Genomic DNA, 24,217 nt, shown 5'->3' with positions numbered 1-24,217 from the left:
AAATCTACACACCTAACAGTTTCAATTAAACGGTCATGTTTCCAATATTCATACAAAATATAAAACAGAACTAATATTAGATGAATCTACTTCATTTGACATCTGTAAATTAAAGACGATAAATAGCATCCAAATGTACAGATTCGCTGCATAATCCCATTTTAACTTCAATTCAAGTTACATCAAGGTGATTCGAAGTATGTACCTGGATGTTGAAACACAAAAAGAAGAAGAAGAAAGTAGAAAATTAGCAGCAGCAAAAATGGCAGTAGCAACAGCAAACCAACAACAACACGACCAAAGCCCAGGAAATCGAAATATGGCCCCGAAACACTTGGAATTAATCGAAACCAATATGCTCAGCAATGAATCCAGCAATTACAGTTGAACCCAAACGAAACAGAAGAACAAATCGAATATCTCACTACTAATGTTCAAATGAATCCAAGAGCTTCAAACTACAAGTAATGGACAGGATTGCCTATTCCAAACTTATGCTTTTTGTTCTTTTTAGAGATGTTGAAATTGAAATTCAGTTTAGAAATTGGAAACAAACTCAGAAGAAGAGGCAATGAAACAATGCTTTTCTCTTTAGCTCTCACAACCTTAAACTTTTCTGTTTTTCTGATCCCCTTTTTAACTCCTCCTCTCTTTTCCTTTTTTAGAACTCCTGAGGTCTCCCTAACCAATGGAAACTTTTCTGTTCTTATAGAAAGGAATCCCCCTCTTCCAGCCTGTTCGTCTCCCCTTTAAAACTGAACTCCCCCCATGTTCTCTTTTCTGTTTTTCCACTCACAAATTAAAGAGAGGTACCCCTCCCATGAGATTCCCCATGACAGCCTTTATCTTTAATATTAAAAGTGGTTTTCCTTTTATTAAACTAAACAAAGTATGGGAAGCATGAATATGCCCTGACAGCACATGCTGTCAAGTTAATATTAATCCATTAAAGGCTCCAATGCACATGCTGTCCACAAAAGTAGATAAATATGGACAACAATTCTATATCAATTCGAATTGAACTCTGAAATCTATACCAAAACTAACAGCTATAATCAATCCTTAAGTGATTTTGATTCAACTAAACAGGCTAAACACAGTGCAATCAATCCTCAAAAACCTCAGTAAACAAATCAACAGTACGAGTCAGATTAATACCATTCCAAACTGAAACTAATTAACGACATGTATTGAATCGACTACGCGAAATACAACACATTCAATCAATACCCAATGAATCAGAATTGAACATTATTAACAGGGGTGCAACTCGTACTGTCAGAACAAAGTTAACCCTGAAACTAATTAATCGACCAAATTTATTTTCAATCGATTATATAGTTTACACACATACACTCAATCAGTTCATAGAGAAAAACTCGACCAAATAAAAAGGTCCAGGCAAGATGAACAGAATAGTCGACACAAAAATACAAAATAAATCAACTAAACATTTGGACACATGAACAAACATTTAATTATAACAAACAACATGAACTGACAAGGAAAAGAAAAAGAAATACCTTAATGAATTGATCCTGTCTCGGATTTTGAATCGAACCTCTTTTGGGAGTTGAACGGACTTTAATCGAAGTGTTCTTAACTGAGAACACATCGATTAAGGTCTATTAGACCCCAACCTTCTTGTTTAAACGGACAAAAAACTCAGATTCTGTATTTCTAGGGTTCTTAGGGCAGATTTGGGATTCAGGTTTTTCTAGTTAGATTCAGACCAAACCAAGCCTGGTTTGGTCACGAGGGAGGTCAGGGGAGTACCTAGCATGGATTTGGGGGGGGGGGTTGGCATGGGTTGGGGTCCGGCTCGAATCTTCAAACAAAGATTCGAGACAGTGGGGGAAGATTCGAGACCCATGGCTTGTGGATCTGTGTTCAGGGGGTCGAGGTGCCCTAGGGGTGTTAGTATGGGGTTCACCGGTATTATTGCCGCCGGGTTTACGGTGAGGGGAAAGGGGGGTGGCGCTAGGGTTCTAAGGGATTTGGGTTTGGTGAGGGAGATGAAGAGAGGAGGGGGGGTGTGCTTAGGGTGTGGGGGTGAGAGGTGAGAAGGCTTATATACGAGACGGGGGGTTGAATTTTGGCCGTTGGATCATTGATGATTAATGGCCTTGATATCTCAACTTAAAGAGACGACGTCGTTTGGTTTAATGTTGGGGATTGGCGGGTATCAGTGGGTCGGGTATCTGGGGGAAGCTTGGGAGCCGTTGGATTGGAGGGGATGAACGGCTCCAATTGGTCATTCCTAAACGACGTCGTTTGGGTTTATAAGGGACCTGAACTGGACCATTAGATCTGTTTGACCAACGGTTCAGATAAAGCGTGCCAAAACGGCGTCGTTTCTTTGTATCTGGGGAGGGCTGGATAGTTTGGGCCTGATTTTGGGTCTAAAACCAGCCCAATTCCGATTTTCTCAAATTTAAACTCTTTTCTTTTCCTTCTTTTAATTTCTAATTTAAACAAAAATCCTAACTAAGTTGTAAAGTAAAAATAAACTTATACAAATATTAATTACTACTTAAACAACAATTAGCACACACATTAAACATTTAATTAAAATAAAATCACTCAATGACAACAAATAGAATAAAAGATGCATATTTTTTTGTGATTTTCCTTAAAACCAAATTATGGTTTGATTAATTTCTAAAGTAGAACGATATCCTAAACTTACACGCGACATATATTTTATATTTTTATTTGACAAAACTAAAACAATCAGAGACAAAACTACAAATAACTACCAAAAATGCCATGCAAAATTCCAAAAAGTTGTACAACAAAACCATTTGTTTTTATTTTTCGATTTCTTTTGGAGCGATTGTCGCGTAAACAAAAATCACATGCTCGCACTTAGGACCAGGGGAGACAGAGTTTGTCCTTCGAGAAATCCACGAAGGCACTTGCAGGAACCATTTTGGTGCCGAGTCTTTGGTCCGCAAAATTATCAGAGCAGGTTACTACTGGGATAGCATGGAAAAATATACTAAGTAATTTGTCAGAAATGTGATAATGTCAACGATTTGCACCGATAATCCATCAACCCGGAGAACAACTCCATTCAGTCCTATCCCCATGGCCTTTCATGAAATGGGGAATAGACGTAGTTTGACCTTACCAATGATCCCTGGTAAAGCTAAGTTTATTTTATTTATGATTGATTATTTTTCTAAGTGGATGGAAGCACAAGCCTTCGAGAAGGTCCGAGAAAAGAAAGTTATTTACTTTATCTGGGACCACATCATATGCCGATTTGGGATACCTGCCGAGATTGTATGTGATAATGGAAAGCAATTCATCGGCAGCAAGGTAACGGAGTTCTTCGAAGCACATAAAATAAAGAGGATTTTATCAACACCGTACCATCCAACTGGAAATGGGCAGGCCGAGTCAACAAACAAAACTATTATTCAAAACCTGAAGAAAATGTTAGACGACACAAAGGGAAAATGGAGAGAAGTTTACCCAAGGTCCTTTGGGCATATCAGACAACATTGAAGTCTAGCACGGGGGCCACCCCATTTTCTCTAGTATACAGTTCCCGAGCTCTCATCCCCGTCGAGGTCGGGGAACCCATTTTGACATGCATCGGAGGAGTCAAACCATGAGGTCGTGAATGCTAGCCTAGAGTTGTTAGATGAAAAGCGACAAGTAACACTTGTTCGGATGGTCGCGCAAAAGCAAAGGATCGAAAGATACTACAATAGAAGAACCAACTTTCGACATTTTTGAATCGGGGACTTAGTCCTACGGAAAGTCACCCTCAATACTCGAGACCCGAATAAAGAGAAACTAGGCCCGAATTGGAAAGGACCGTACCGAGTCCTCGAAGTTGTCGGTAAAGGATCTTACAAACTTAGCACAATGGATGGTCAAGAACTGCCAAACAATTGGAACATATCATTGCTCAAACGATACTACTGCTAAGGTACGACTTTATCCTTTTTGTCCATTTGAATTTGAAACTAACTCATTACAGATTTTCGATCGAAGCTATCGAAGGCATACGATCTCGAAGGCATCATCTTTTACACGAAGGCCTTAGGCTTAAAAGTATGCGTTGCACTCTTTTTTCCTTAGATCGGATTTTGTCCCAAATGGGTTTTAGCGTCAAGGTTTTTAATAAGGCAATAACTATGTGCTACCTAAGAAGAACTCAACAGTGTCCAAGGCTTCTTTTCAATCAACCTCGAATACTGGGGGCATCCCCCTCAGAAGTTATATTTTTGAGAAAAATACTTCACGCCTAAGAGGGCCTCGATAGGAGAACTTTGTAATGGGTCAAACGGTCAAATGAACCGTGTCCATATAGAATAGTCGAGCCCCGATGGCAAAAACATGTACGTATGTATCAATAATTTGAAGAAGCATTCTAGTTATCTCAAAAACAATTTGTGTCTCAAAATGTTTTACTATCATACAAGCTCTACACTTACAATCCTATGGGAAGCGGCTCAAGGGCCAAAACACCCCAAAATACTCGGGGACTGTCATCGACAGACAATACATCTGAGTCATCGAAAACTCGGACTCATAAGACCTTAAAGAGGCACCCCTCGAAATAAAGGCCAATAATAATATACTCGGGGACTAACTTTTTGGACAAGTTTGAAAAGTTATCGGGAAACAAGTCCAAGTGACATACCCGAAGGTTACGACTATACTAAAGACTACGGTCATATAAAGGCTACGGCCAAAATAATGCAGCTTAGAGACGTTCGACTTCCGCTATAATTTAAAGGCCTTCAAACATTGAAAAACCGGTTAAATCAGGCTACCCTCGGCAAAAGAAAAATATAAAGGGCTTCGATAAATTTAGCCCTCGAAATATCTAAGGGCTTCGATATATTCGGGCCTCGAATAATCCAAAGGCTTCATAATATCAACCTTCAGAAAAACCTCAAGAGGTATTCGAAAAATCCGAACGGGTACAAAAAATACATGCTAAGGCATACAAAAAAATTTTACTAAGTCTTTTAGCCGTAAAGAGGGAAAAATTATAGCCGTTTAAAAGCCTAAACGGCCCAACTTAAAGAGCCTAAGGGCCGATGTATAAGATCCTTAGGGCTAACTTAAAGAGCCTAAGGGCTGATGTATAAGAGCCTAAGGGCCAACTTAAAAAGGCCTAAAGGCCAAAACATATAGAGGTCGAGATTCCGTTCTCACTCAACTCATACTCGAGAACTCTAACGTCCCAAGCTCACATCAAATCTATTTAAATTTAGCTCAAGGATTAACAAAACCCTATGAGGTATTATATTGATCAAATAAAAACCTAAGGGTTTACTACGTTTTGAGTCTGAATCGGTACTCGAGCTGATTATTTGAATTATCGAAATCTTCCACAAATGAAAACAAAATAAAATTCAACACAAGTTGGAACAAAAAGGTACTTTATATTCATAAGGGAAATTTTACAAAATATATTTACAATGCCCATAAAGGGCCCTTGCAAAAAAAAGAAAAAAGAACCTAATATATTTTCGGGGCCACATCCCCGGAAGCGACACCCTCAGGAACTGCACCTTCGGCAACTTTATCTTCGTGAACTCCCTCTTCCTAGGAGACTCCCTCTTCGCCTTCTCCGTCTCCGGAACCACTCACAGCGTCCTCGTCATCAGAGGAGAAGAGAAACTTGGCATCGGTTTCCCATGCCTTTGCTTCGGCTATCTCCTCAGCAAGATTGAACCCCCGGGCATAGATTTATTCGAGAGTCTCCCTCCGGGCCTGGCACTTGGCCAGATCATTGCTCCGTTTTTCCCGGTCGGAGGCCTCCCTCAGCTCAGTTTGAATGGCTACAACATCCCTTAAATATATAGCGATGGATTTATCAGCTGCAACCTTCGTCTTCTCAGCTTGGTCCCGAGCTCTAGCAAGTTCTGCCTCTAACTTCTCGATTTTCCTGGTCTGAGCGAGTCCTTTCACTTTAAAGCGCTAGAGTTGGCTCTCAATCAAGGTCAATTAGGTTGTGACAGCTTCCTTATCAGCATCAAGCTGATCCATGTTCTTTTTCCACTGAAGGCAGTCAACCCTAACTTGATCAACCTCGCCTCGAAGCTGCCCGATCATCTCCAACTTCTGCTGCAGCTGAGATATCAAAGTATTAGCCTTCAAAGTAAGTCCAGGAAGGCCATACTTTGTTAAAATCATAGTTACCTGCTCATCTAGCTCGGTCTCGTTTTCCCTAGCTTTGGCCAATTCAGCCCGAAGATCCTTAAGCTCTTCTTCTTTTTGGTCACAGAGGAGCCTCAGGGCCTTCTCTTTTGTTTACCGTGAAAATGGTAACAACAATTAAATTTGTAAATGAGATTCTAAAAATACGTGATCTATTTTTATGCTAGTTGTTAGAGCAGTTGATGCTAAGAGTATGAAGTTTAATGAAGAGATACAAGCTAAAACGGGGAAATAATCAAACCCAAGGGCTTGCCACCCGAGCCTTGAGTTGGTCGATGAAGAAGCCTCGGGGCCGATATCCAGCTCGATTTCGAGCTATCAGGGGCAATCGGGAATGGGATAACAGTTAACATATGATTAAACAAGGCTCTTTATAGCCGATACCAAGCAATAAATAAAGAACAAGTATGAAACTAATAACACTAAGAGTAGCCTCGAGCTAGTAAGGACGAGCAAGTTAGAGAGAAAAAGAGAGAGAGAGAGAGAGAGAGAGAGAGAGAGAGAGAGAGAGAGATTATTGATCTTTTGGAGGAATAGTTGGAGCAACATCAGCCCTTTATAAAGTGGCATGGATTCCCTTTATATAGGAGAGGGAATACAATATAGTACAGAGTGCATTAAATGTAAAGATACTGGGATGAGACGGCTAGGCATGATGCTAGACCCTGCTGATGATGGCTGCTTGCCTCAGGAATTCCCCACCCTCAGAACCTTTTTTGGGTCGCAGGCGAACCTCGGGGGAGGGAGCTCGATCGTAGTCCTGCAGCCTCGAGATATTGATATGACCCCCCAAATGCACCTTAGTGGCGAGAAATAGACTCCTCTGATTTTACCGTATACAGATAGTCTCCGCGTTTCCTAGAATGAAGTAATAGGAAACGATTTTGAACCGTCGTCTCAAGGTCATCATTGCTGTGACGTCAACCATTTAAGAGCATTAAATGCCATGTTCCAGAGAACTGTGCAAGGCCACCGTCAGATGCGGTAATTGAGAAACCCATGAACTACCATTGGCTCATCCCTTCTACTTCCCCAGCGGTTCCTATAAATGCATCAGTTGCTTGACACATTCCACTTTCACCCCACTTCCAAGCTCATAAGTCATAATTTTTGTATGTGACACCCCTTCATCTTTTCATAGAAGGATTTTTACCATTGACATGGCTAAGACCTCTAGGACGGTTCCCCGACGGAACGATGCAACATCATCATCCCGATCGCCTAAGGAAGAAACCAGAGCGATTCCCTCCTTGGAACAATGTACCCCACTTGATCTCGACGTGTTAGAGGATTTTAATATCGGTGCCACTTCATCTACACCGGGTAGATGCGAGCATCTATCCTAATATGTTAGCATCGTGACCGATATTAACAAGGTGAGGAAGGACTGCCGAAGGAGCGAGGCAGTGGAGGTGGAGATTCCCGGTCCCGACGATAATATAACTGACTTTAAGGTTGGCTTCCTTCACGTGTACACCTACCCATTCACCCTGGGACTTGATAAATCTGTCGAGGCCCCTCCCCTGGAGATATACCCGGTTATCCTTGATTTCTGCGACCGATATCAGGTGATGCTTGGTCAGATCTACCCTTCTTTTTGGAGAATAGTATTGATGCTTCGTTATTTCACCAAAGGATTTGAGGATGAGATTTTTACCCTCAATCATCTGATCAGGATGTACAACCCTTGATTGTATCGAGGTTTAAGCAGGCTCCACCATTGGTCCAAAAAATCTTTTTTCACGAGCGTCGACGAGGGAAAGGATCGAGGATGGATGAGCAGGTTTATCCGAGTAAGGACCTCAGATATCATCCCGGCCTTGAGGATGCCCTTTCCGGAGAGGTGGAATACCTGACGTAAACAATTTTCCCCTTACCTGCTTTTCAACTATTCTTCCTTTTGAAATAATAATCTCTTTGTGCTCCTTGCAGCCGTCGCTTAGCACCTAGAGGTAGTTTCAGATTTGTCGGGATGGATTGGGCGGTTGAATGAGAGGTTCCCATATCACGTTCGGTCTTGGAACAGCCTAGCTAAGAAGTGTTGGGTGGCCAAGAATCATGGTGAGGTTCCTTTATCGCCTATGCTTTGTATTTTTTGTTTCTTCTTGAGCCCTTAGCGAAAGCGTATTATGGTTACTGCGCTGGTGCGGGTCTTGGCGAGAATATGCAGATGAGGCCACCACCTGGTGGCAAAGCAGGGGCCTTGGATCCCGGCACGAGCAAGAAGAGGAAAAGCAGGGTAGCTATTGTTCGTCCTGCGGCAAAGAAAACCAGGTCACTCGAGCATCGAGCCGCTACTGGGACTGCTGTTTCAACCTCAAAGTCAAATCCTGATACTGAAGGAGAGGTGGTGATAGAAGCCCACTAAGGAGGAGAACGAGGTCGAGTGCGAGAGACTTGTAGGCACCTCGGTCGAAGGTTGCTGAGTCCGAAATGGCTGGCTCCGATCGGGCTTGTGGGTTGGGGGTCCTTGAAGAAGATATTGATGTAGCTTCAAATCGCGTAGCCGGATTTGATGTAGCTTCCGCCAGGGGTACCACTGGTGTTGATCCTGAGGGGTTAGGGTTCAGAGCCTTCCAGGAACGTGGGTTGCCACTTGGAGAAATTGGCGACCTGAATGACTTTATTTCAAGCTTTTCGGTCTCATCAGGGAACTACGGGATTCCCACGGGATGATCGGCACCACAGCGGGTACTCCTGTCAAAGGGGGAGACTTTATTGCCAACATCTTTGATGGTGTTATTGATAGAGCTGATCTCGATATTCCTGGTGCCGTCAAAGCTGTGGAGAAGTTCATGCAGTAGGTGATAGCCATTTGTCGTGCATTTCTTACGTCCTCAAGCATCATTCTCCGTCTTTCTAACTTTTCCGCTATGCCGCAGTGTAAGGATATGTACGATCATGCCATCCTCCGTCTCCACGGGGATCTTTCTTATCATGAAAAGGAGCGTAAGATAGTTACTTTGAAGCTGCAGGATTTGGAGGCTCACTTTGCCCGGGGAGATAAAGAGCTGGGAGAACTTCGGGCTGCTTTAGAAACGATGCTCCAGGAGAAGGCCAATCTTGCTGTTCAGGTACTTTGCCTTGCTCATGCCCAACTTTTTATCTCGTGTTCTCATATATTCATTGGCTTACCCCTCTCATGTAGGTCAAGCAGAGTGGCTCGCAGATTAATTAATAGAATGCAGAGATCTCCAGGCTGTGGGAGCAAAATAAAATAGCGGCCGTGGAGTTGGCGACTTCCCAGGATCTTCTCAAGGATGCTCGTAGGGAGATTGCTGCTTTGGCCGCGGCTAAGTCCGAGGTCGAACAAGATGTTGTTACTTATTAGGAGGACGCGGCCACAACACATCTAATAGCTCGTGACATATCCATAGCAGTTGAGCAGAAACTAATCCGAGCTATTGAGCATGCTAAGGAGGAGGCGAGGAGAGATACCCTGGAGGAACTCGAGGCCAGAGGTATCGACTTGTCAACTGATCTTAAGGAGGCCCGTGCAGTAGAGAAAAAACTGGAGCTTTTGATTGCCCTCAATAAGGGCGAAGATAATAGTGATGAGGAGTAGTCGCCGAGTCATTTTTGTATACATTTCCTTTCCCTATGCATGCGCCCCCCGGGGAATGGACAGTGTAAAGATGTTTTTCTTTTTGACAATATAGAAAAGAAGTTTTCATTCTGTCAGCCCTTCTCCTTGACCCTTTGCTTTTGCATTTTTTCTTTTGCCTCTATGCGTCGGCCCTTCTGGGCCTGCTCTCGGATCAACCGGGGCCCTAAAACTGGCCATGTCCCGGGGTTAAATTGACAGCTCCTCTTGAACTGTTGTTTGTGACGTCGGGGGTCCCCCGAAGGTCCCGCAATTTTTTGAGTCACGTGGGAGCTGGAGTGATTCCGCCAGTTCAGTCCCCTAGGAGAGGGTGACGTTAACGCGGCTAGAATTAACTGGCCCTCTTGGGTAAGCGGGCGGTTGCTGCTTTGCCCCTATATATTTGTTCATCTGTCTCTTAAGTGGCGAATTTGCTGTTCTTGATAAGGCTATCTCTTCTGCAGAGCCTGGCGCTTTGTGTTAGTCCTTCCGCTTCCCTGTTTCAGAAAATTTTGGTTGGATCCTCACTTCCCCCCCCCCCTTAATCTACTGTAGCCATGGCCGCTACTTCGACGTCTGATCATTGGGTGGAGGGGAGTCTCTCTTGCATTCCATATTCGGTCGGTGCCAGCGGCTCGTCTCCAATATCGGGAGAGCGAGGCTCGGGGTGCCCTACATCGAGGAGGACTGTCATGCCGGGTTTCCCAGACTGGGTTATGCTTGATTTTTATCGAAGATATCAAGTAACGTTGGCACATGTTCATCCTTCTCTTTGGCGAATGGTGCAGCCGATGAGATATTTTGCCAACAAGGCCGGGAGAATTTACCCCCAACCACCTCATGAGGTTATATCGGAAATTGTGCTACTGGGGCCTGATTGCTCTTCAGCGTCGATCCACCCGAGCTCCTGTAATTGGCAGCAATGAGGATGAGGACCTGGATAATTTTTGCCATTTCTTGAGAAATGGAACTTCACACGTAAGTGCTTCATATGAACTATCTTCGTTTCAACCCGAGACTGGCTCCGTAACTATATCTTTCTATTCTTTATTTGTAGCAAATCATTGGTCACCCGACGAGGTCCCTGATTTAGCCGAGTGGTCTCGTAAGCTGGCAGCTTGCTTGATTTATGATAGGCGTCGGTGGAGAGATTTGTCAAAAGGGAGATGGGAGGCAAAGCACCATGGTTGGTGCCCAACGCTCTGCCTCCTAAGAAATGGCGTCTTTCTTGCTGGCTTATTTGATTTATCTATCGCAGGTGCCAGGAGTCCTTTCGAGGCGAGGCCGTGTCCCTCGATGGAGAAGGAGAGATTGCTAGCCTCGGGATCAAGGAGTGTCGATAAAAGGAAAGATGTTCCGGGGTGCGTAAAGGCTTGCAGTGAGGTGACTTATTCGCAGCAGTTAAGGAGAAGTGATTCTGTCGATCGGCAACCTTCCAGGAGTGGCTCGCCATCGGACGCTGTTTCGGCCTTTAGCGAGGCTCAGCGTTTTGGCCTTATAGTGAGTTTCGACTACTGTAAGAATGTTCCGGCCCTGCGCTCTTCTTCTTTTTCTTTCTCTGGCTTTCTTTTATAGGCCTTCGACAGGCTTAAAGCCGAGCTGCTTCGTTACGAGGCCCCGTTGTGGGAGGCTCTGGATAGGGAGAAATCCCTTAAGCTTCTTTGTGCGGAAAAGGAAATGGAGCTCTTCTCCTTACGGCGTGAGGTGAACCGGACCCGAGTCCGGGAGGTCCTTCTAGAGAAACAGGTACCCTATATTTCATGCTGGCTTGCACTCCCTTTCTATCTTGGCATCTTAATGTTTTGCTATTTCAGTTGAAGGACAAGGCAGATGAGCTGGGACAACTCTGGGGTGAGGTTGGCCGAGTCAAACGCGAATTCACCGAGTTGCAGGCGCATGTGAGTGCCCATTTTGCAGCTAAAGAGAGGGCTCAGGCCGGGACTTCTACTCTTGAGGCACAAATCCAGACCGTCTGTGCGAACGATTCTGCTCGGGCAAAGTGATCGCAAGGCTTTCATCCGAGCTTTCGAGGGAAAAAACCGAGGTGGTGAATGTCCGGGCAGAGGTTGTGATGAGCAATACTAGGGTGGGACAGAAATTGGCAGCCTATTCAAGGAGCGCTGCCGTTGCTAAAGCTTAACTGAAGAGGGCCCTCGATCGTGCAAACAATAACAAGGAATATGTGAGGTGCAGATCCCGGAGGGAAATCCTCAAGGAGTTTCTATCCAGGGGCTTCGATCTCTCTGGGGAGATCGAGTAAGCCAAAGGAGAGGAGTATGATGCCAAATTCCTTCTGTCCGATGCTGAGGATGGTGAGGAGGAGGCTACTGGGCCATAATTGTCGAAAGAAGGAACGTCTATTTCCTGCCTTCTTCTTTGCGTATATAGCTTTCATAATATATCGTAGGTATTGTGCTTCACCGCCAATATGTAAAAATAAGAGGGGGAACCCCGCAATTTGTATCTTTTGTACTTTTGTTCGTCGGGATTTCAATCGGGTCGATTCGACCTTTGGATTGACAGAAACCTCCGAACCTGCAATATGGCCCCGATGTTTATTAGGCTGGCGATAGCGGCTTTTATTTTTTGCCCTTAGGCCTACTTACTTTAACCATCTTCGGGTTTAGTCCCCGAGTCGGGATCCGACTTGAGCTCAATTTACCCTCGAGTTTTACGTTTGCATGGGCTGGCGACAATGGCTCTTACGCCTTAGGTCGGAGCGACCTTTTATGTATATGGCCCTTAGGCATGTATAGTTAACTATTTTGGATCCGCTTTCCAAATCGGGTTACGACTCCAGCTCATTTTAATCCTCAAGTTTTCAAGTTTTAAGCTGGCGATAGTGGCTCTTACGTTGTTGGTCATTGCGACCTTTTAGTGTGTGTCCTGGAGGGTCGTTTAGCTGGCGACAATGGCTCTTACGCTTTTTCCTGTGGGCATATTGTAGGATTTGTTTTCCTCTCATTAAGGTCTTTTTGAAATAATTTTCCCTGACCCGTCGTCGGTTCGGGAAGAACCTCAATTTCAAGTTGTTAGCGTCGATGTTCTAGCACCTCGGAAGGTTTTTAGCTCGTAGGCTGAGTCGCTCGAAGACCTGTGATTTGGATCTGACATGGTCGAAGCTCATTTGCATGTTGAGGGAAGCCTGTTTTAACCGGTTCTTTTTGAAGTAGATTTGAAGTAACGGCCTGTATTTTTGTTATCGACGGTCGGGTGTCCCCGAGTCGTTTTAATGTGACTGGAGCAGCCATTTTGACCGTAGTCATATATGTTTTTTCGGAGCCAATTTTGATCCCGAGTGATAGTTTAGGCGTCTACACCGAGGGTATGTCCTTTCGGGATTCTTACAAATGCAACGTATAGCCTAAACTTCGGGATTGAGTTTTACGCATGTAGTAAGGTCTTACAAAATTTTCATGCCTGTTGAGGTCTTACAGTTTGTCATGCCTGTTGAGGTCTTACAGTTTGTCATGCATGTTGAGGTCTTACAGTTTGTCATGCCTATTGAGGACTTACAGTTTTTGTTGTTAGGTAAAATAGATCTGGTTATACCGAGTATGTGTCACGACCCAATTTAGGATCATGACTGGCGCTTAGGAGCTAGTGCTCCCAAGTAAGCCTCATCGAAAATTTTATAGAAAATCGGACAGAGTTTCTCCTGTTTTTGGACCATCCCAAAAAAAATTTTGTCTCAAATCAGTAACCAAACATCCTAATAGCAATTCAAATGACAAGGACTTTATCAATTAACTAAAATAAATATCTACCTTTAACAGTCCACCCACTAACAACTAGAAATACTATTTTATCTCCAAATTTTTATAAGAATGAGCGTTACTCAACATAAGTCTATAATAACAAAGACTACTCAAGACACTAAAAGAATGACCATGGAGCGACTCTAAGAGTTCAAAGAAAAGACCATAACAATTGATAAAGTTTCCGCCCACGCGAACAAGTGCGAGGCTCACCAAGAATTCTCAACTTGTGCGCTCTAATTAACGAAATTCTCGCCCACATTAACTGCTGTCTCTGAAAAAACAATTAGCAGGGAATGAGTCACTAGCTCAGTGAGTAATAACACTTAACCACAACCGTTTTTATTGGGGACAAGTCAGAAAACATGCTAATATCTCAAACAGATAACATCAAAATACCCTTTCAGAAACAATAAATAATTTTCAGTCTCATCATGCTTTTCTTGTACGATAATACAATTAACAGTTCAGTAATAAGCTCGGTGACCACTATATAATATCAATGTTCACATTTGGGAGGTTTCAATGAACAGATCATGTAATCGGTATAACTGTGGACTTCTTCGCAAGAAGTCAAATATAACGGTAGTCTTTATTCGAGGGAAGTCGGTAATGGTATGCTAGTTCTACCTTCCCACTAGCGAGGGCTATAACTGTAATATGTAATTACAAGGTGCACCAGGTCTAACGAACCCGCCGTTAGCTACGGGATCCTTCAATGTCGACTCCCATTTATACTTGTCTTTGTAATCCGTATATACTCGTAAAAAATCTTTTAAATCTATATAGGGCATTTTAGTTCTTATCAAATCATATAATTTCATTTCAATAACAGTAATTTCAAGTAATAGTAAAAAAGATCTAGTGACAACGGAAATATTTAAAACCACGGTAACCATCTCAAATAACTATTTCGGTATCATATAGAGTAAAAGACTTGTCCCACATGCAACTCAAAATAATCGGTAACATATTCATCTTAAAAATCATGTATAAATCATGCAAGTTATGAAAACATAAATTGCGGTAAGATTACTACTCACAGTACTCGTGCCGAAATACCAACTGCTTCACCTCAAGCAGCTCATACAAATTCCTCCAATCAATGTATAATTACATAATATCGATCTCATGTTAATTTTCTTATTTAGGCTAATTCATAGCTATTTTAGAATACCCAATCATCGGGGTTCATGTTTGAGTCTTAATTTGTGGATTTATATTTACCCACATATGAGTAATTACTAATTTATCAACTCCAACCTATTCATAAAATTTATTACTCCAAATTTCATAAAGTTCTATTGATTCTTTAGGAAGAAAATTCTCAATTGTGTGAATGAACTAGTGTAATTTCTATTACTTTGTAGAATCTTCCAATCAAGAGAATCGAAATTAAAATCTACCAGAAGAAGAAGTTCAAGTAATACCCGTAAAAGACAATTAGTGCTTAAGATTCCTCAACAGTTATAGCTATGGCTCCAACGCAGTGCACCCATTTCTTCCTCCTTCTTTTCTCTTTTCCTTATTTCTTTCTCTACTTTTGTTTTCTTTCTTTTTCTGTTTCTAGTTTCCTTCAGAAGACAAAGCATCTTTGCTTTTTAAACCCTTAACCTTGGCAGGTTAAAAACTCTAATGGGCTTCGGCCCTTTTTGTTTTCCATCCTTTCTTTTTTTTGTTTGTTTTATATTTTATTTGCTAATATCCAATATGTCCTTATTTAAAATATTGGGGCCCTACATCCTCCCCACCTTATGAAATTCGGTTCCCGAATTTAACTCAAGTACGTACCTGTAGACTGAAATAAGTGAGGATACTTGACTCGCATAGAATCTTCCACTTCCCACCTAGCTTCTTCAACTGTATGATTTCTCCATAAGACTTTCACGAACAATATTTCTTTTGACCGTAGTTTTCTTACTTGTCTATCAACAATAGCGATCGGCTCCTCCTCGTAAGACAACTTCTCATCAGGCGGTATAGCAGGTGCTTCAAGCACCTGTGATGAGTCTGATATACATTTCCTTAGCATTGAGACATGAAAAACTGGATGAATAAAGGACAACTCAGGAGGAAGTACCAAACGATAAGCCACAGCTCCCACTCGGTCTAGTATCTCATACGATCCTATAAACCTGGGGCTCAACTTACCTCTTTTCCCAAACCGCATCACACCTTTCATAAGAGAGTCTCCAATTGTGAACTCTAAATCTCTTCTTCTCTTATCAGCATAAAACTTTTGTCTGCTTTGAGCTGTAAGAAATCTCTGTCTGATCAACTGGACTTTGTCCATAGCTTCTTGTACTAAGTCAGGTCCCAATAAGTTAGTCTCACCAGCTTCAAACCATCCGATAGGAGAATGACATCTTCTACCATACAATGCTTCGTGCATTGCCATTTGAATATTGGACTGGAAGCTATTGTTGTAAGCAAATTCAGCTAACGGTAGATAAGTGTCCCAACTACCTCCAAACTCAAGAATGCAAGATCTCAGCATATCCTCTAAGATCTGAATAGTACGTTCAGACTGCCCGTCTGTCTGTGGATGAAATGCAGTACTAAGATCTACTCGTGTACCCAATGCTTCTTAAAAAGATTTCCAAAAGCGTGAAGTGAACTATGATCCTCTATCAGAGATGATGGATACTTGAACTCCGTGAAGTCGGACAATTTCGTTCATAAATATCTATGCATACCTGACTCCACCATATGTAGTATTCACCAGCAAAAAGTGTGCTGATTTCGTCAGTCGATCTACAATCAACCATACGGAGTCATAACCTCTAAGGGTTCGTGGTATCCCGGTGACAAAATCCATAGTAATTCTTTCACATTTCCACTCTAGAATCTCAATTTGTTGTAGTAGTCCTGCGGGTCGCTGATGCTTAGCCTTGACCTGCCGGCAAGTGAAACAACTAGAAACAAAGTTAGAACATCTTTCTTTATACCTTCCCACCAATAAAATTGCTTCAGGTCATGATACATTTTTGTGGATCCAGGATGTATAGTGTATTTAGTGTTGTGAGCTTCTTTAAGAATAACATGTCTTAACCCATCTACGTCTGCTACACATAGCTTGTCACCCATTCGAAGAGCACCATCACTTTCAACAATCATATCCTTTCTTTTACCAGCTAAGGCCTCATCCCTGTATTTGCATAATCGTTCATCCTCATATTGGATGGCCTTAATGCACTCAACTAATGATGACTTAGCCTGAGCACAATCCAACAATGCCTCTGAATTTCTGACACTAAATTTGATACCTGTATCTTCTAGTCTCTGAATATCTTTGGCCAAAAGTCTCTTTTGCAGGAGCTATGTGTTCCAGACTCCCTATAGATTTTCTGCTCAATGCATCAACCACCACATTGGCTTTTCCAGGATAATACAAAATAGAACAATCATAATCTTTGAGTAGTTCTATCCAATGACGATGTCGAAGATTCGAATCTCTCTGCTGAAAGATCTACTTCAGACTTTTATGGTCAATATAAATCTCACAAGTTTTGCCGTATAAATAATGCCTCCAAATTTTTAGAGCAAATACTACATAAGCCATCTCCAAATCACGTGTAGGATAGTTTTTCTCGTGCTTTTTTAATTGTCTCGAAGCATATGCTATCACACGACCATTTTGCATGAGAACACATCCTAATCCCACCCTCGAGGCACCACAAAATATTGTAAATCCTCCAAATCCTGATGGTAAGGCTAATATTGGTGCAGTTGTCAAACATGTTTTGAGTTTTTGAAAGCTCTGCTCACATTCCTCCGTGCACTGAAACTTTGCATTTTTATGTGTTAGCTTGGTCAGCGGCGCTGCTATTCTGGAGAAATCCTGCACAAAAAGCCTGTAATAGCCTGCTAAGCCTAAAAAGCTGCGAATCTATGTAGGAGAAGTAGGTCTGGGCCATTTATGCACAGCTTCAGTGTTCTTAGGATCTACCATAATTCCATCTTTGAATACAACATGCCCCAAAAATGCTACCGAGTCTAACCAGAATTCACACTTCGAGAACTTAGCATAAAGCCAATGTTCTCACAATGTCTGCAACACAGTCCTGAGATAATTCTCGTGTTCTCCTTGGATACGAGAATATATCAGGATATCATCAATAAATACTATTACAAATCTATCCAGAAACTGCTTGAACACCCTATTCATTAAATCCATGAATGTAGCTGGAGCATTTGTCATTCCGAAAGGAATCACAAGGAACTCATAGTGCCCGTATCGAGTTCTGAAAGCAGTCTTAGAAATATCTTCATCTTTGATTCTAAGTTGATGATAACCAGAATGGAGGTCAATCTTTGAAAAGTGGGCAGCTCCTTGTAACTGATCAAACATGTCATCTATACGAGGTAAAGGATATTTATTGCATATTGTTATCTTGTTCAACTGCCTGTAGTCAATGCGCATTCTCAAGGATCCGTATTTCTTCTTTACAAACAGTACTGGTGCACCCCATGGTGATACACTAGGTCTAATAAAACCCTTATCTAACAAATCATGTAACTGTTGCTTTAGCTCCCTCAACTCTGCCGGTGCCACTCGATATGGGGGTATCGATATAGGTTGTGTATCAGGTAGCAAATCAATACTAAAGTCTATCTCTCGTGCTGGAGGCAATCCTGGTAAATCCTCAGGAAATACATCAGAAAATTCTCTCACTATTAGTAAATTTTCTATACTAACTGTTTCCTTTCTTGTATCATTTACAATAGCTAAGAGACCCAAGCAACCTTTCTTTAGAAGTCGTTGATCCTTCATAAAAGATACAATTTTGCAAGTCTCTGGAACTTGACTCCCTCTTAGAATAAAACTGGGTTCATTTGGTATCTCAAACTTAACTATCTTTGCATGACAATCGACTATAGCATAGCAAGAAGATAACCAATCCATTTCCATCAGCATGTCAAAGTCAATCATGTCAAGTACAATAAGGTCAGCTAGAGTATCCCTACCCTCAACCCAAATTGACAAGCACGATACCCGTATTCAGCTAACAAAGACTCTCCAACAGGAGTAGCAACTAGAAAAGGATCATTCAATAGCTCGAGCTGTCTACTAAATCTCAAAGTAAAGTACAAGGACATATAGGAGTGAGTAGATCCCGGATCGATCAACACAAGTGCATCAAATGAACAGACAGAAAGAATACATGTAACCATTGCATTCGAGGCCTGAGCATCCTGTCTAGTAAAAGCAAAAACTCTCGCCTGACCTCTACCAGCATTGCCTTATCCTTGATTCATAGTAGCACGGTCTCCAGTACCTCGACCTCTATTTCCTGTACCTGTAGCACCTGAAGTATTACGAGTAGTCTGAGTCGGTGCAGCTCACTGAATAGAAGCCTGGTTGAAATTTCTCGAAGGCTGAGGGCAATCCCTCAAGTTATATCCCAATTGGCCACACCGAAAGGACTCTCCAGTTAGAACATGACATTACCCCAAATGTCATCTACCACTAGTCTAGAAGGCTGGAGTAGTGGCATATATCTGCCCAGAATTACGATGTCCAGAAGATGATGGTCCCCTATTACCTTGTCTGTAATGTGGTCTATATGTGAACTGTGAATACATGTGTGTCCCTGTCTGAGAACCTTGTTGTTGTTGTTGTCCCTGATTTCCTGCTTTTCTATTTTCACTAAAATCACCACTAAAATCCCCTCATGTCTTGGCTTTCTTACGTAAATCACTAGCTGCACGCTCCTCACGTCCCTTGTTTTCAATCTTTCTAGCAAGGTCGACTACATCAGAGTAGGATAAATTCTTCATCTATAGGGCTACTGCAGTGTATAGACGACAAACCAATCCATCAACAAACCTCTAAACTCGAGATTCTTCGGTAGGCACTAAGTGAGGAGCATATATAGCCAACTTACAGAACTTAGTGTTATATGTTGACACATCCATATCTAGAGTCTGAACCAATCTCTCAAAGTCTCTAGCATATTGTCGCATCAGACTATCTGGAAGAAAATGACTCTTGAACAACTTAGTGAACTCGTCCCATGTCAGTGGTGGTGCTCCTGCTGGCCTTCCTAGCAATACCGTTTCATACCATGTGTTGGCCATATCTTCTAGTTTGTATGTTGCGAGCTCCACGGCTCTCTCACTAGAATAATGCCTTGAGTGTTCCATCCAAGAAACCTTGAGGATCTTCTGAGTTATCGGAACATGTGAATTTTGGTGATTTCAATTTCAGGAACTCGTGTAGGGATTCTTCTTTATTCCCGAAAGGCTGAGTCTGTGTAGGTGTTTGTGTCTATAAAGTAGCCTGAGGAGCTGAACTTTCGCCCTGAGTAGGAACCAATGCCTCTAACATATTCAATAACCTTGCCACTGCATTTGTAGGTAAGGCAACAATAGGTACAACAGTTGGCACTGGTGGTGGAGCGTTCTGAACTCCCTGCTCTTGCACTTGATCTGGCATAACAACTTGGGTTTGACCCATGTTCCCAACTTGAGGTTGAGGAGCAGTCTGTCTTATAGTTTGATGAACCCCAACTTGACCGCCACCACGGGTAGCACCACGTCCAACATATGAGGGTGTGCGTGTCCTAGCCATCTGCGAAAGAAATATTCCAAAGTCAATCTCAAGTTATCTCAACGCACGATCAAAGAATGAAAGAAGGGAAAACATTCATAAATGTTCAGTAGCCTCGAGATCATAAGTATGGGCGCCTATATACCCATGAACAAGACTCTACTAAACATTGCTCCATCACTTGGGACTTAAAGCCTATGCTCTGATACCAACTTTCTCACGACCCAATTTAGGATCGTGACCGGTGCTTAGGAGCTAGTGCTCCCAAGTAAGCCTCATCGGAAATTTTACAGAAAATCGGACAGAGTTTCCCCTGTTTTTATACCATACCAAAAAATTTTCTGTCTCAAATCATCAACCAAACATCCTAATAGAAATTCAAATGACAAGGTCTATATCAATTAACTAAAATAAATATCTACCTTTAACAGTCCACCCACTAACAACTAGACATACTACTTTATCTCCAAATTTTTATAAGAATGAGCGTTACTCAACATAAGTCTATAATAACAAAGACTACTCAAGACACTAAAAGAATGACCATGGAGTGACTCTAAGAGTTCAAAGAAAAGACCATAACAATTGATAAAGTTTCCGCCCACGCGAACAAGTGCGAGGCTCAACAAGAATTCTCAACCTGTGCGCTCTAATTAACAAAGTCCTCACCCGCATCAACTGCTGTCTCGGAAAAACAATTAGCGGGGAATGAGTCGCTCGCTCAGTGAGTAATAACACTTAACCACAACCATTTTTATTGGCGACAAGTCAGAAAACATGCTAATATCTCAAACAGATAACATCAAAATGCCCTTTCAGAAACAATAAATAATTTTCAGTCTCATCATGCTTTTCTTGTACGATAATACAATTAACAGTTCAGTAATAAGTTTGATAACCACTGTATAATATTAATATTCATATTTGGGAGGTTTCAATGAACGGATCATGTAATCAGTATAACTGTGGACTTCTTTGCAAGAAGTCAAATATAACGGTAGTCCCTACTCGAGGGAAGTCGGCAACGGTATGCTAGTTCTACCTTCCCACTAGCGAGGGCTATAGTTGTAATCTATAAGTACAAGGTGCACCAGGTCTAACGAACCCGCCATTAGCTACAGGATCCTTCAATGTCTACTCCTATTTATAATTGTCTCTGTAATCCGTATATACTCGTAGAAAATCTTTTAAATCTATATAGGGCATTTCAGTTCTTATCAAATCATATAATTTTATTTCGATAACAGTAATTTCAAGTAATAATAAAATAGATGTAGTGACAACGAAAATATTTAAAATCACGGTAACCATCTCAAATAACTATTTCGGTATCATGTCGAGTAAAAGACTTGTCCCACATGCAACTCAAAATAATCGGTAACATATTCATATTAAAAATAATGTATAAATCATGCAAGTTATGAAAATATAAATTGCGGTAAGATTACTACTCACAGTACTCGTGCCGAAATACCAACTGCATCACCTCAAGCAGCTCATACAAATTCCTCCAATCAATCTATAATTACATAATATCGATCTAATGTTAATTTTTTTATTTAGGCTAATTCATAGCTATTTTAGAATACCCAATCATCGGGGTTCATGTTTGAGTCTTAATTTGTGGATTTATATTTACCCACATATGAGTAATTACTAATTTATCAACTCCAACCTATTCATAAAATTTATTACTCCAAATTTCATAAAGTTCTATTGTTTCTTTAGGAAGAAAATTCTCAATTGTGTGAATGAACTAGTGTAATTTCTATTACTCTGTAGAATCTTCCAATCAAGAGAATTGAAATTAAAATCTACCAGAAGAAGAAGTTCAAGTAATACCCGTAAAAGATAATTAGTGCTTAAGATTCCTCAACAGTTATAGCTATGGCTCCAATGCAGTGCAACCACTTCTTCCTCCTTCTTTTCTCTTTTCCTTCTTTCTTTCTCTACTTTTGTTTTCTTTCCTTTTCTGTTTCTCATTTCCTTAAGAAGACAAAGCATCTTTGATTTTTAAACCCTTAACCTTGGCAGGTTAAAAATTCTAATGGGCTTCGGCCAGTTTTGTTTTCCATCCTTTTTTTTATTTGTTTGTATTATATTTTATTTGCTAATATCCAATATGTCCTTATTTAAAATATTGGGGCCCTACAGTCTGCCCGCTCGGGGTCTTACGACCTCGGGTTTTCCATTGTACGGCGATTGGCGACAGTCTTCGAGTCATCGAGATTGCTTAATCTCGAAGGTTGTTATTCGTGAGCTCGGAGTTACTTTGTTGGGCCCTTATGAGCCTAGAGTTCCAACCCTGGGGTCGTACGGGTTCCAAACTGTTGACGCTAAGTCTCCGAGTATTTCGGGACGTATTTGGTGAAAGGACCCCTGCCGTGAGCATGCTGAAATTTCCTTTTCTAGAGTACGAGATGCTGAAAGATGTTCTTTATTGCTTGGCGTAAATACATGTTATTTCGTTGTTGTGAGCTTGGCCTGCGCGGGTGCGGCTCCTTGGACCATTTGGTTCGGTACATCATTTCCTATTAGAGCCTCGAAAGTCCTGTAGGCTCATTGAATCCTTTTTGGGATGTGTGTGGGTGTTGCCTCGTTAAAAACCCCTGCCGGTGAAAACCCGTTTCGGGATAAAACTCGATCAAAGGAAAAGAGTGCAACAGACGCTTTGAAACATCAGGGTCTTCGAGCCGGAGTGGCATCCCGATTGCCTTGGTCGCTGGCCTGCGCAAGAGTTATCATGAAGTAGAAGATAGAAAGAGGGAGAGGTGATTATACCTTGGTGGTGACGACGCTTTAGAGGTCTGGCGCTTGTTTGGCGATTGCTAGGTGATCCTCTATTTGAATGCGTCTGGGGAGACCATCAAAAAATCGTGTGGACGACGCGTTGGGGCTCGTCTGCTTTGTTCCTTTTGGCTGTTTCTCTTTCTCAGGATTGGTTTTTAGCCCGATTGCTGAGAAATTCCCAAAAGTGCCCGTTATCGAGCAGTTGGTCCACTTCCTCTCGAAGCTGCCTACAATCCTCGGTTCGGTGCCCGTGCGAGTTGTGAAACTCGCAAATCAAATTTTAGTTCTTTTGGGAAAGATCCGAGTGTACTGGTCTGGGCCATCTGGCATCTCTGATTTTGCTAATGGCGAACATGATGTCCGACACATCAACGTTGAAGTTGTACTCTGATAGGCGGGGCGCCCCTGTTGGCCCAACATACCTGTCGAAGCCACCTCTGTTGAGGGGTCCCCGAGTGTTCTGTCCTTGGTTTACCAATCGATCGTAAAGGTGTGGATTGTGCTTTGGAGCGTTTCTCCTATCATCTGGGTATGGTTGGTACCTCTTTTTATTTGATCTTGGCTCCTTCGCCAAGAGCCTGCTTGGGTATACTAAACCCGAAGGAGCTCCCAACTGGTCGTCCTCAAACCTGATCTTTCACTGGTATCGGTTGTGGATGTCCGACCATGTTCCGGCGGGATAATTGATCAGATTTTTTTTCAGCTGCCTTGATGCCACCGAGCTTCATTTATTCAGGCCTTGAGTGAAGGCCTGCACTGCCTAGTCATCGGAGACCGGGGGTATCTCCATTCTTTCTATCTAAAAATGAGACACGAATTCTCGCAGCATTTCATTCTCCCTCTGCTTAATCTTGAATATGTTGGACTGCCTTGTTGCTACCTTGATGGCACTGACGTGCCCCCTTACGAAGGAGTCCTCTAGCATGGCGAATGAATCTATGGAGTTGGGAGCTAGGTTATGGTACCACATCAATAGCCCTCTTCGAGAGCATTTCTCCAAATCTCTTAAGTAGGACTGACTTGATCTCATCGTTTTTTATGTCATTGCCCTTCACCGTGCATGTATAGGCAGTGATGTGTTCGTTGGGATCCGAGGTCCCATTGTATTTTGGAAGTTCTGGCATTCTAAACTTCTTTGGAATGGGTTTCAGAGCCGCTTCCTCTGGGAACGACCGTTGCACGAACTTCCTTGAATCTACACCTTTCAGGAACGGGGGTGCACCCGGGATTTGGTCAACTCTGAAGTTATAAGTTTCGACCTTCTTATCATTGGCTGCTATCATTTTCTCTCCTCACTCGATCCTTTTGGTGAGATCCTCCAGCATTTTCACGATGGCAGGATCA

The 24,217-nt window shown here is 42.2% G+C and overlaps 1 protein-coding gene across 1 annotated transcript; it reads right to left on the bottom strand.

Moving 5' to 3' along the window:
* Positions 1 to 13,766: 13,766 nt before the first annotated feature.
* On the bottom strand, positions 13,767 to 18,463 carry LOC138874741 (uncharacterized). The gene is made up of 6 exons (XM_070153520.1): positions 17,577 to 18,463; positions 16,427 to 16,678; positions 16,227 to 16,284; positions 15,682 to 16,069; positions 15,322 to 15,576; positions 13,767 to 13,804 (listed from the first exon to the last, which is right to left on the bottom strand). Exons 1-6 carry the CDS (start codon positions 18,461 to 18,463, stop codon positions 13,767 to 13,769), a joined length of 1,878 nt encoding a protein of 625 aa, XP_070009621.1.
* Between the last annotated feature and the right edge of the window lie 5,754 nt (positions 18,464 to 24,217).

This window comes from Nicotiana sylvestris, chromosome 8 (genome assembly GCF_000393655.2).
Source record: "Nicotiana sylvestris chromosome 8, ASM39365v2, whole genome shotgun sequence".
NCBI lineage: Eukaryota > Viridiplantae > Streptophyta > Magnoliopsida > Solanales > Solanaceae > Nicotiana > Nicotiana sylvestris.
This window is presented reverse-complemented; position numbering and strand designations above follow the sequence as displayed.

Excerpts from the sequence above, each read along its gene's own strand:
- LOC138874741 (XM_070153520.1), bottom strand. The coding sequence starts at position 18,463 with ATGATTGACTTTGACATGCTGATGGAAATGGATTGGTTATCTTCTTGC. Across the intron at positions 16,070-16,226 it reads ACTACATATGGTGGAGTCAG|ACAGACGGGCAGTCTGAACG; the intron begins GTATGCATAGAT and ends TTTCATCCACAG. Across the intron at positions 13,805-15,321 it reads TCACTTATTTCAGTCTACAG|AGACAGCAGTTAATGTGGGC; the intron begins GTACGTACTTGA and ends TTGTTTTTTCAG.